The sequence below is a fragment of the Ammospiza caudacuta genome, chromosome 7, assembly GCF_027887145.1.
Source record: "Ammospiza caudacuta isolate bAmmCau1 chromosome 7, bAmmCau1.pri, whole genome shotgun sequence".
Classification (NCBI taxonomy): Eukaryota; Metazoa; Chordata; class Aves; order Passeriformes; family Passerellidae; genus Ammospiza; species Ammospiza caudacuta.
Genome location: NC_080599.1, coordinates 9,222,887 through 9,235,069, shown reverse-complemented (window position 1 = coordinate 9,235,069; position 12,183 = coordinate 9,222,887). Strand labels below are relative to the sequence as shown.

At 53.8% G+C, this 12,183-nt stretch overlaps 1 protein-coding gene across 1 annotated transcript in view; it reads left to right on the top strand.

The window, feature by feature from the left end:
• Window positions 1–11,484, top strand: part of LOC131559630 (zinc finger protein 814-like) — a 289,734-nt gene extending 278,250 nt beyond the window's left edge. The window contains exon 5 of the mRNA XM_058808046.1: window positions 11,196–11,484. Within this exon, the coding sequence (XP_058664029.1) occupies window positions 11,196–11,484 (289 nt within the window). The remainder of the gene's footprint in view (window positions 1–11,195) is intronic.
• Window positions 11,485–12,183: the final 699 nt, after the last annotated feature.

Below are 12,183 nucleotides of genomic sequence, written 5' to 3'. Positions count from 1 at the left end.
TCTTTTTCTATAGGAAGGAAAGCACAGAGCCCCAGTGTTTCATTAGCAGAAGAGACAACTGAATTCTTGAGGGTCTTGGCACCAAGGGGCACCGCATTCCATGGGGTCCAGCAGTGTCACAATGGTCCCAATGATTCCATGAGGCCTTGCAGTGTCACAATGGTCTCCATGGTTCCACAGGCCCCACAATGTCACTTGACTCCTCTATTCCATGAGCCCTGCAATGTCACAATGGACCTTTGGCTCCATGGGATGTCACAGTGTCCCAATGGTCCCTTGGTTCCATGATACCCCAAAGTGTCACAATGGTCTCCAAGTTCCAAGAGGCCCCGTGGTGTCACAATGGACCTTGGTTTGTTGGGGCCTCTCAGTGTCACACTCCATGGAGCCACACAGCTGGCATTCCACACATGGAATAGATGTGTGTGGTTCCATGGAATGTAGGGATAATTGTGACACTGGTGGTGGGACCTGGGGGCACAGGGGTCCCCACTGTGCATGAGCAGGGTTGGACTGCTCTGGGGAGAGCTGTGAGGGGGGCCAGGGCAGAGTGACCTCCCCAGTGCCCTCACACAGCCCCTGTGATGTCACACAGCATCCTGCAATGTCACATAACTGCTCTGTGATGTCACAGAAGACTCTGATATAAAAAAAAATCACACCGTGATGCCACTGTCTGTTCTGTGATGTCACAGCCTGCTCTATGATATTACACAGCCACCCAGTGTTGTCACAACCCACTCTCTGATGTCACAGAGACACCCTCTATAATGGCAGGATCTGCTCTATGGCCTCACACCCTACTCTACAATGTCACAGCCAAGTCTGTGATGCCAAAAGCCCTCTCTGTGATGTCATACTGCCGCTCTATAATATCACAACACACACTTTCACATCAAAGCCTGCACTATTACATCATACAGCCATACAATGGGGTCACAGCCTAGTCTGTGATGTCACAGAATCCCCTCTATGATGCTGTAGCTGCTCAGTGACCTCACTCAACAACCTCTGTGATGTCATAGCCCAATCTGTGATCTCACACAGCCCACTCTGTGCTGTCACACAGCCCCTTGCTGACATCACAGATGCTCTGTGCCTCTGTGACACAGCCCCAGAGAAGCTGCTGTGACACAGCCCCTTCTGGGACATTCCACAGCCCCTCCTGCCAGTGCTGAGCCCCTGTGACTCTGTCTGTGCCCTGCTGGTGTCCCTGAGGGGCCCCAGCAGTGCCCCAGCCCTGCTGGGCTGTGCACAGGAGCTGCTCCTGGCCAGAGCTGTCTCTCTGCAGCGCTGCCCTTGCCAGGAGCTGCCTCTGGGCCAGGAGCCCAGCCCAGCTCAGCAGCACAGACAGAGCACAGGGACTTCAATGATCCTCTGGGGCTTTGGTGCTCTTTGCATCAGACCCAGTCCCTCAGAGTGTGCTCAGAGAACTTCTCAGAACTCAACGTCAGGTAGAAACAGTGAAGTTTCTTGTACTTTAAAGAGATCCCTGTGAGGGATATGACTGAGAAAATGTCCCCAGGTTCCAGGTAGAGCAGAACCCTGGAAGCACTGATGACAGGCAGGGACAAGCAAGGCAAAGGTGTCTCTGGTGCTGAGCAAAGCTGGATGTGTTTGAGGAATGCAAAGGGCCAAGGCCTGAGCCCCAGCCCCCAGCCAAGCACATGCTGTCCCTCCCTCCTTGCTCAGGGCTCTTGCCCGGATAGGCACTATCATGTTGGGATGTGCAATGGCAAGGGCAGGAGCATGGGGCGGCCCCTGCCAGGCTGCTGAGCAGGGACGAGGAGGCAATGAGGCCCCAGGCCTGCAAGGGTCACTTGTCCCCTCGTGGCCTCAGGCCCAGGCCCAGCAGCCATGGCCAAAGTGCTGCCCATGTTGGCTCTGTCAGGGCTGTCTTGCAGCTGCTGCCCATTCCTGTGCCCTGTTTAGCCCAGGCTGTCCCACGGTGTCCCTGCCCTGCGCCTCTGTCCCTGCAGGCTGTCGGCATCCCCCGGCTGCCCCACCTGGCTGGGTCCTTCCTTTGCTGACAGCTCTGCCTCCTGCCTGCCTCTGCCTGCCCACACAGAGCCTGGGGCTGCTCCAGGCTCCTGCTGAGGGACGTGCTGCACCACAGCCCTGCCCTGGGAGAGAAATTTCGCTCTTGTCATGCTTCATCTGGGCCTCTCCAGCTGCCCTTGGTGCCATTATTCCTTTCTCTGGCTGTTTTACACAATGAAGAAAAGCTCCAGTCTCTCTGAAACCACCCTTCAATCCTTCCCAGGCTACTTCTGTTCTGTCCTCAGTCCCCACACCACTGACCACAGAGCACTCACCCTCTCCCTGCTGCTTATGTGTTGAGGCCTCCAAACCCCATCCTGGGAGATTTTTGGTTCCTCTCCAAGGTCTGTGAAAATGGAAAAATAGAGATCTAAGTTATTTCCTCCCACATCTTGCAGTGATAAAAGGGTCAATATCTTTAAAATGAATGAGGGCAAATTAGCATTTGTTAGCAGAGGAAATATTTTTCAAGCATGAGGGTGACACAAAACTGCAACTGTATTTCCATATAAGTGAATTCCCCATCCCAGAAATTGTCCAAGGTCAGGAGCTTTCTGCAACCTGACCCAGTGAAACCCTCTCATCCCCAAGGATGGAGTTTCTGTAGTGTGGGTTCTCTGATGTGCTGGGTGCCCTCACAACGTTTCTGGCCAGAATGTCTGCTGAGGGCAGTCAGGCTGCTGCAGGGGCAGTGGCCTCACAGCCATCACCATGGCAGCCCTGTCCCCTGGGCCTGGCTCTCTCCTTTCCTCTGCCCCTGCCTTGTCTCTGCTGCCATGAAGAGTTTTGTCATTAATATCTTGTCCCCAAGGTGCTGGGGCCAGTGGCTTCCCAGTCAGGCTCCTGGAGCAGAAGTGGCTTTTCAGAGCCCAGCCAGGAATGAGCCCTGAGGCAGCAGCTCTGCAGAGGTGGCCACCAGGCCGGGCTGCCAAGGGAGGCTTCTGGCCATGGCCTGCAAGCAGCTGCTGCTGCCAAGGTGCCTTTGGGGCCTCAGGCTCTCCCTGGCACAGCTCCCAGCACGGCACTCTGCCCTTGTGCCCGAGCCCTTCCCTGTGCTGGGGCTGGCCTGGGGCTTTTCCTGCAGCGGGCCCTGCCCTGCTGATGGCACAGGAAAGGCAGTTCCTGCTGGAGCAGGAGGCTCTGCCTGCAATGGCCTCCAACAACTCCAGCAAGGCCCTATTTGCAAAGCCCCCAGTGGGAAATGAAGGAGGGGTGTCACACTGCTTTTGGGGTGAATAATGCTGAAACCCGCCTGACTCCTCCATCCCAAAGCTCAACATCCTCAGAGGGAGCTGAAGATGTGGCAGAGCTGGAAAAATCCCCAGAGAAAGGAGAAACCAAGTGACACCACTGTGAGCTTCTGCAGAGCGTCTGAGCTGGCCCAGCCTGGGCACACCTGACTGACAGGGCAGCACCTCAGACGAGAAAATCCCCGTCCCAAATATTAATGGCAGCATCTCCTGACATTTCCCTTCTTGAGGGGTGTGGGGATTCCTCCCAGCAGTGGGGACACCCTCAAGGTCACTGCTCCAGGTTGAGCCAAAGAGATTTGCCCATGGTCATTGGTCGGGGGGAGTGACATCGATCTCTGCTTAATTACAGGTTTTGCTAAATACAGTTGCTTTGAAATAATTTCCTAGTGCCACGTATAATATATTTTACATCTCTTATATCCTGGCATAAATACTTCTGATTAAGGCAATTTTGTCTAATCATTACCATAATAGAGAATACGTATTTGTATAAATATATCTGACCATGACAGGAACCCCTGTGAGTGTCTGGGACATCCCGGCTCTTTGGCAGCCTGGGGACACCTGGAATGTCACCGTAGAGCCCCAGTGAGTGCCTGTGACAGATCGGTGCCTTTGCAGCCCAAGGTCCCCTGGGATGTCACCATGGAATGGCTGTCACTGCCTCTGACACCAGGGGTCTTTACCATCCCCAGAAAGCCCTGGGAGGTCTCCATGGAGCCCCTGTCTGTGCCTGTGACATTCCAGCTCTGGAACAGCCTGGAAACTCTTGGAAAGTCCCCATGGAACCCCTCTGAGAGCCTGTGGCAAATCTGATCCTTAGCAGGCAACCATCACCAGGCCTCTGTTGCTCTGGTCAGTTTCCATGGCAACCATCCCCAGCCCCCTCTTGCTATGGTCAGTTTCCATGGCAACCATCACCAGCCCCCTCTTGCTATGGTCAGTTTCCATGGCAGCTCCATGGAGACCCCATGCCAGGGGTGGTTGCCATGGACACCAGCTCAGGCCTGCAGCCAGAGCCTGTTGCCATGGCAACCATTGGCAGCCCCATCCCCAGGCTCATGGGATCCCAGAACCACAGAATGGGCTGAGCTGGGAGGGACCCATCGGGATCCTCCAGTCCAACTGCTGGCCCTGCACAGGACACCCCAACAATGCCAGCCTGGGCCTGGGAGCGCTGTCCAAACGCTGCTGGAGCTCAGAGAGCCCTGGAGCTGGGACCCTTCCCTGGGGAGCCTGGGCAGGGCCCCAGCAGCCTCTGGGCAAAAACCTTTTCCTGACATCCAACCTGAGCCTGCCCCGACTCAGCTGCAGCTGTTCCCTCCACTCCTGTCCCTGAACACCAGAGGGAAGAGGTTCCCACAGCCCCAGCCAGGGACCCGCTCCAAAGGCTGCTGCCATGGCCACCAGGGCTGGGACCAGCTGGGATGCTCGGTTTGCATGGGCTGGGGTTCAGGAATGGGATTCCCTAATTTCCTGCTCCTGCTAAAACTGCTCTTCCTTCACTGCCCTCCTGCCTCCCATGGAAAGTACAAAAGGCAAAGATCCCGGGCTGGGATAGAAACAATTTATTGGGAACAGAAACAAGATAAGGAAAAAATGGAACAGAAACAATATTGATAACAGAAGATATAAGAAAAGCTATTTACAGGGAAAACTACAACATCAACAGCAGGCTCTTCCTGGCCACGTATTTCCCCCTGCCTGGAAAGGACACCCTTCTCCTCTGGGGAGAGAGAGAGAGCCCCTTTCCAGCCCCTGGCAATGACCTGAGGTTGGAGTGAATGTTATGACAGAGCCATGGGCAGACCCTCATGTTTTCACTGCCACATCATGTCATTGGCAGGGGCAGGAAAAGGGACAGGTGTCTTCCCAGCATGGATCACAGGGAACATGGATCACCAGGACTCTTCCCAACATGTGACTTCCAATGGGGAAAGAAGCTGGAGCTGGGCATGAAGCTCTTCCTGCAGCTGGGGCACTCACAGAACTTCCTTACTGATGACTCCATTGGTGTCTGGTCAAGTCCGAGCTCATGGAGAAGCTCTTCTCATGATGTGGGGCAGTCTTAGGGCCTCTCCCCAGTATGGATGTGCCGATGGGTGATAAGGGTGGATTTTTTCTTGAAGCCTTTCCTGCACTCATGGCAGCGGAAGGGCCTCTCCTCTGTGTGATTTCGCTGGTGGCAAAGGAGATGGGAGCTGGCCTGAAACCTCTTCTGATACTCAGGACACTCATAGGGCCTCTCCCCAGTGTGGATGCACTGGTGGCGGATCAGGGTACTGCTCTGCCTGAAGCTCTTCCCACACTCCAAGAACTTGTGGGCCTTCTCCCCATCATGAAGCTGCTCATGGACCACCAGCTTTGAGGTCTGGTTGAAGCTCTGTCTACCTTCCTGGCTCAAGGTGGGTCTTTCCTCTTCAGAGCCCCCTGGGCTGGGTTTAGAGCCCCTCCTCCTGTGAGATCTCTGGGGCTTTTCCTCCACACCACATTCCTGTGCTATGGAGCTGCTCAAAACAGCCTCTTTTACGAGGTTCTGCCATGGGGATTTATCCTCCCTGGTCCCCATGCTCAGCTGCTTTTCTGGAGGAGGAAGGACAAGGAGAGGATGGGATTTGCCTCCGTACCAGAGGGAACAGGAAGGACATCCCTCAGTGCATCCCCGGCAGGATGGCATTGGCACCAGGGTTGTCCTGCAGCCGGGGGCAGTGCTGGGCTGGGAGATGGAGCAGGAGAGAGGGGGAAAGGGGCACTGACTTCCTCCTCACCTGCCTGGGTGTCCCAGGGCATCTTCCTCTTCCTCGCAGCTTCCTCTTCCATCAGGTGAAGGTTTGGGAATGGGAAATTTTGTTTTGGGAGGAAAACAAGGGATGAGTACACTAAATTTTGTACTGGTTAGAAGGCAAACCAGGGGAGGGTCTAAACCAGAATTACTGTTTAGCAGGCAAGGTGCTCCTGGTGTTAAAAGCCTCAGAATATATCCAGGTAGAAATGCTTGGATCTTCCCTCTGGGCAGAGCATATCACAATGGGATGATGGAATTTTATCAGTCCTGCAGTGACACTCAATGGCCCATTCACAGAAGAGATCTCCCCTGGAGGGCGTTATCAGGGGTGAGTCATGGAAGAGATAAAGAACACTGCCCCACCTGTTTATAACAGTTGATGAAGATGGGGATTGAAACATGCATTTGGTTACATCTTACATTGCAGCCTGAAACAGTGGGGTAATCCCTGCTCAGGGGGTGAACACCACCCCCCTTACCCAAACTGGCTCAGGTGTAAAACCCCCTCCCTGGGAAGGCCACACACACAGGGGAAAATGTCACACTTGGCCCCCTCCATGGGAGGTCACTGTCCCGGTCCTGCTTTTTCACAGGCTGGGCGACTTTGCCAAATGTTAGAATAATTTTTCTCTTTGTCCCTATCACCTTTGTGACAGCTACACAGAGCTTCCCCTTCCTTTTCATATTCCGTATTGGGCCTAATTTCCACTTTTCTTTTATCAGAATGTGCCAGCAGCTGAGCTGGAGCTGTGCGGGACCAATGGAATTTGGATTTGCCACAAAATATCTTCTATTGTCAGTTTATAAAATTTTGGGATTTGTTTGCGTTTTCATCACGTGACTTGTGGGAAAAGCAAATATTCATCAAAGTATTTTATGCAGAGTTAAGTTTGATTTCTGCAAAGTTTATTTTGTCCGGTGCCCAGGGGATGCTCTGTGCCTCTCACCCTGGGGGATGCTTGGGAGGGGCTGGGGAGGGTCCCTGTTCCTGTCACCCCAGGCCATTCCCCAGGGGGTGTCCCTGTCACCCCAGGCCATTCCCCAGGGAGTGTCCCTGTCCTTCTCTCCCCAGGCCATTCCCCTGGGGGTCTCCATCATTCTCACCCCAGGAAATGCCTGGGGCTCTCCCTCCCTCTCACCCCTGTGCCAGGGGTTGCTCGGGGCAGTCTCTGTCCCTCTCACCCCAGGGGATGCTCGGGGGTCTCTGTCCCCGTGTCTTGAGGGATGCTCAGGGGGTCTCCATCCCTCTGGCCTCAGGAAATGCCTGTGCAGGGCTGGGGACCAGGGACTCTGTGTCCCTCTCACCGCTGAGGGTGCTCGGGGCTGGGGGGCTCTCCCACCTTCTCACCCCTGGGGAGGCCGGGGGGGTCTCTGTCCCTCTCAGCCCTGGTGTGACCCCACCCAAACATCATCGGGGTCAGAGGGAAAGAGACACCCCCAAAGCCCCAGAAGGGCTGAACCTGGGATTTGGTTTAGGGCTGAGGATTTAGGAAGGGGCTGGAATTGGGGCTGGGTTTGGAGTTGGGGCTGAGATTTGGATTAGAGCTGGGATTGGGGTTAAGGCTACACATGGGATTGGCTTTGGGCTGGGGTTGGGATTGGGTCTGGGGCTAGACAAGTCTGAGACTGGGATGAGATAAAATACAGAACTGTGAGGATGTCTAAATGTGGAATGAGATTGAGACCAGGATCTGGGTCAAGTTTGGGACTGAGCTCACCCAGAGTGAGACAGGGGGGATGTCTCTATGAGATAGTCTGGGGAAAAACCTGGTTTGGGAAAAACAAGGTGTGAATGCCTTCAGTCTGGGATTCCTCTTGCCCAAGTCCATCTCCAGAAGTCACCTGATGTCCCAAAATCAAGAATGAATAAAAAAAGTCTACCAGGAGTGTCCCATGTCCAGTTTCATCCCTCTCAGGTTCTGGTGGTCCCCCATCTCAGGGCTGCTGGGGATCCCCCCTTTCCAGGGTCCTGCTTTCGGATTTTGGGAGTTTTTGGAGTCCCAGGGTCCCCCTCTCCAGCCTCCCCTCAATCCAGCCACTTGGGGTTCCCCCTTCTTTCCACCACCCTGTCCTGGTTTAGGGCAAATTTGGTTGAAAACCTCCAAAAGGAGTTTCCTCTAGAATGCAGATTCAGCAGCCCAACCCTCGGCCAGTTTGGGAAAATATTTCCTCAGAGAATAGTTAAAAAAACCCTTTATTTAACAGGCAAAGCATTCACCAGCAAAAAAAATTGAACAATATTAAGCAATACTACCTCCTGCTACTCCAAAAGAGATGAGAAACTCATAAAGTCTCCTTGGTCTGTAGCTCAGCTGACTCAGCCTCTTATCAGTCTCTTATCAGTCTGTTATCAGCCCCTCCAGCACTGGAAATGCCTCAGCCCAGGCCCGGCCAGGTGGGCCGAAGGTGCATGCTGTCGGTACTCTCTGGGTGTTCAGTCCAGAGCAGGTTTAAACAGCTCCAAAGAAAAAGAAAACCCACAGTCCAGGGAACTTCTCTGCCTCAGAGACCTAAAAGCTAACTAAAAGCAAAGGAGAGCTCTGTCCTGCTGTCTCTCCATCCAGCAGATGGAATGTAGAAGAGTGAGTGCAGTTTCTGACAACAAACTGCATTCTTCCTCCTCCCCTTCACTCTCAGAACCAGCCTTAAAGGTGCAGAACTCATTTCTGTGCTAAATAGACCGATGGAGTATGAGCATCATGAAGCCACCCCAGGACACGCCCCTGTCAGGGTCAGGGGGTCCTGTCTCCGCCTCATCTCCGGGCTGCCGGGGGTCCCCCAGCTCCGCTATCGCCCCTTCCCCTCTCCCCGCCCCGGGGGTCCCCTGTTCCACAGCCCCGGCTCTCACAGGGATCCCCAAAATCAATGTCCCGCCCCTTCGGTACCAGGCCATCCCTATTTGGAACCCCCGGGACCTTCCCGAGGGGTGATCACAGGTCCTCTGCCCCTGAAAAAGCTCCTCTTAGGGAGCCTGGAGATATCCGGGGCTCAAGAGATCTGCCAGCTCTGAACACTCTCCAAAAAAATCCTCCCAGAGACCCCTGGCCGAAGTTATTTGGAAATTTAGCAACTTGGGCTGGGCATCTTATAGGACTTTCAGCAGCCTTGTGTTCCTCACCGCAGTGTGAATGAACCTTGTCAGTCTCTCTGGTAACATTTGCTCCCTTTCCTCCAGTGATTTTAACAAACTGTTCCGGAAGGACAACAAAATATTTACTTTACCCTGGCCACCCACAATGGCCATTTTCCTCATCAGTTCTCCCATGAGTCACTCAAAGGAAGCTGTGTCCATGTTTCCCAGAGTTCTTTCAGAAAGAACCACAACCTCCTCAGTGGAGGGAACCATGCTGTACTCAAAGGCACTTGGGGTCAAAGAACAGTGCCTGAACTCACTGTGCCAAAATATTGTTGCAATATGGTTAAGAAAACTGGTAGAGAGATGCCTCTGCCCCAATTAAGGTGCTAACGAGACCAAATCCAAAGTAGATTTTATTAAAGAGTAAATGGGAGGTAGAGAGAGAGATCGAAAAAAGAGAAAAGGGGGGAGAGAGAGGGAGTGACAGGGACAGAGACCTCCCCTGGAGAAGGGCAAGTGTGACTTTCTCCCGTGTGTGTGTGTTGCCATTCCATGGTGGGGGTTTTACACCTGAGCCAGTTTGGGTAAGGGGGGTGGTGTTCACCCCCTGAGCAGGGATTACCCCACTGTTTCAGGGTGCAATGTAAGATGTAACCAAATGCATGTTTTCAATCCCCATCTTCATCAACTGTTATAAACAGGTGGGGCAGGGTTCTTTATCTCTTCCATGATTCACCCCTGATAACGCCCTCCAAGGGAGATCTCTTCTGTGAATGGGCCATTGAGTGTCACTGCAGGACTGATAAAATTCCATCATCCCATTGTGGGATGCTCTGCCCAGGGGGAGGAACCAAGCATTCCTACCTGGATATAAGCTGAGGTATGAAAGACCAGGAGCAGCTTGCCTACTGGATTCCCAGAGGACAAGAGCTCCATAACCACCACTGGACCTTCAGACGAAGACCCTTCTGCAGGACCACTGCTTTGACAAAATCATGTTCATCACTCCAACAGACTGCAGCCACCATTTAATGGGACTGCTACCACCACCCTGACCAACAGGGTGTCAGGTTATATCCTGACTCTGTCAGTTTAAGGCAGGGTTTCTGTATCATAGCCTTGGTCCTAATTTTCTTATTAAATTTTCATTCTGACTTAGACTTTCCCTCATGTTTGCTATCAAACCAGTACAAAACTCAATGTGCTCATCCCTTGTTTTCCTCCCAGAAAAGGATTTCTCAATCCCAAACCTTCACCTGATGGAGGAGAAAGCTGCGAGGAAGAGGAAGATGCCCTGGGACACCCAGGCAGGTGAGGAGGAAGTCAGTGCTCCTTTCCCCCTCTCTCCTGCTCCAGCTTCCAGCCCAGCACAGCCCCCGGCTGCAGGACAACCCTGGTGCCAGTGCCATCCTGCCGGGGATGCACTGGGGGGATCCCCTTCCCTCTGGCACGGAGGCAAATCCCATCATCTCTTTCTCCTTCATTCCCCAGGTAAGGAGCTGAGGATGGAGACCAGGGAGGAAAAATCTCCACATCAGAACCTTGTGAAAGAGGCCATTTTGAGCGACTCTAGTGCAGAGGAATCCAACATGGAGGAAATGCCACAGAGATCCCACAGGAGGAGGGGCTCCAAAGCCAGCCCAGGATTCTCTGAGGAAGAAAGAACCACCCAGAGCCAGGAAGGGGGACAGAGCTTTAGGCAGAGCTCAGAGATGGTGGTTCATGAGCAGCTTCGTGATGGGGAGAAGCCCCACAAGTGCTTGCAGTGTGGGAAGAGCTTCAAACAGAGCAAGCACCTGGTCAGCCACCACATGATCCACACCAGGGATTGGGCCTACGAGTGTGGGGAATGTGGGAAGGGCTTCAGCTACAAATCCACCCTCGTGACCCACCAAGGCATCCACACTGGGGAAAGGCCCTGTGGGTGTCCCCAGTGTCAGAAGAGGTTTCACACCAACTCCAGGCTCCTCCAGCACCCACAGATTCTCTCGGAGGAGACGCCCTTCTGCTGTCCTGACTGTGGGAAGGGCTTCAACCACAGCTCCCACCTCATCAGGCACCAGCGCATCCACACAGGGGAGGGGCCCTACCAGTGCGCCACATGTGGGAAGAGGTTTCACATCAGCTCCCATCTCCTCCTGCATGAGCGGATTCACACAGATGAGAGGCCATTTTGCTGTCCCGACTGTGGGAAGGGCTTCAAGCACAACTTCACCCTCATCAGGCACCGGCGCATCCACACTGGGGAGAGGCCCTTCAAGTGTCCCCAGTGTGGGAAGAGCTTCACCCAGAGCTCTCACTTGACAAGACACCAACAGAGCCACCAGTAAGGGAGGCCCTGCAAATGCCCCAGCTGCAGGAACAGCTTCATGCACTGCTCCAGCTTCATCACCCATGGGAGAACCCACATTGACAAGAGCCCTTGTGATCCATTTTCCCTGTGATCCATGCTGGGAAGACACCTGCCTGTCATCCTGCCCCTGCCCTTGACATGATGTGGGATTGAAGAACATGAGGGTCTGGCCATGGCCCTGTCATTACATTCACTCCAACCTCAGGTCATTGCCAGGGGCTGGAAAGGGACTCTGTATGTCTCTTTCCCTGAGGAGAGGAGTGCCGTTTCCAGGCAGGGGGAAATTGTGGCCAGGGAGACCCAATAAGTTGTGTTTTAGTTTTCCCTGTAAAGTTTTATTTATCCCTTCTCTTATCAGTATTGTTTCTGTTCTGTATGTTTCTTATCTCGTTGCTGTTCCCAATGAATTGTTCTTATCCCCAGCCCAGGATCTTTGCCTTTTGTGCTTTCCATGGGAGGCAGGAGGGCAGTGAGGGAAGAGCAGTTTTAGCAGGAGCAGGAAATTAGGGAATCCCATTCCTGAACCCCAGCCCATGCAAACCGAGCATCCCAGCTGGTCCCAGCCCTGGTGGCCATGGCAGCAGCCTTTGGAGCGGGTCCCTGGCTGGGGCTGTGGGAACCTCTTCCCTCTGGTGCCCAGGGACAGGAGTGGAGGGAACGGCTGCAGCTGAGTCGG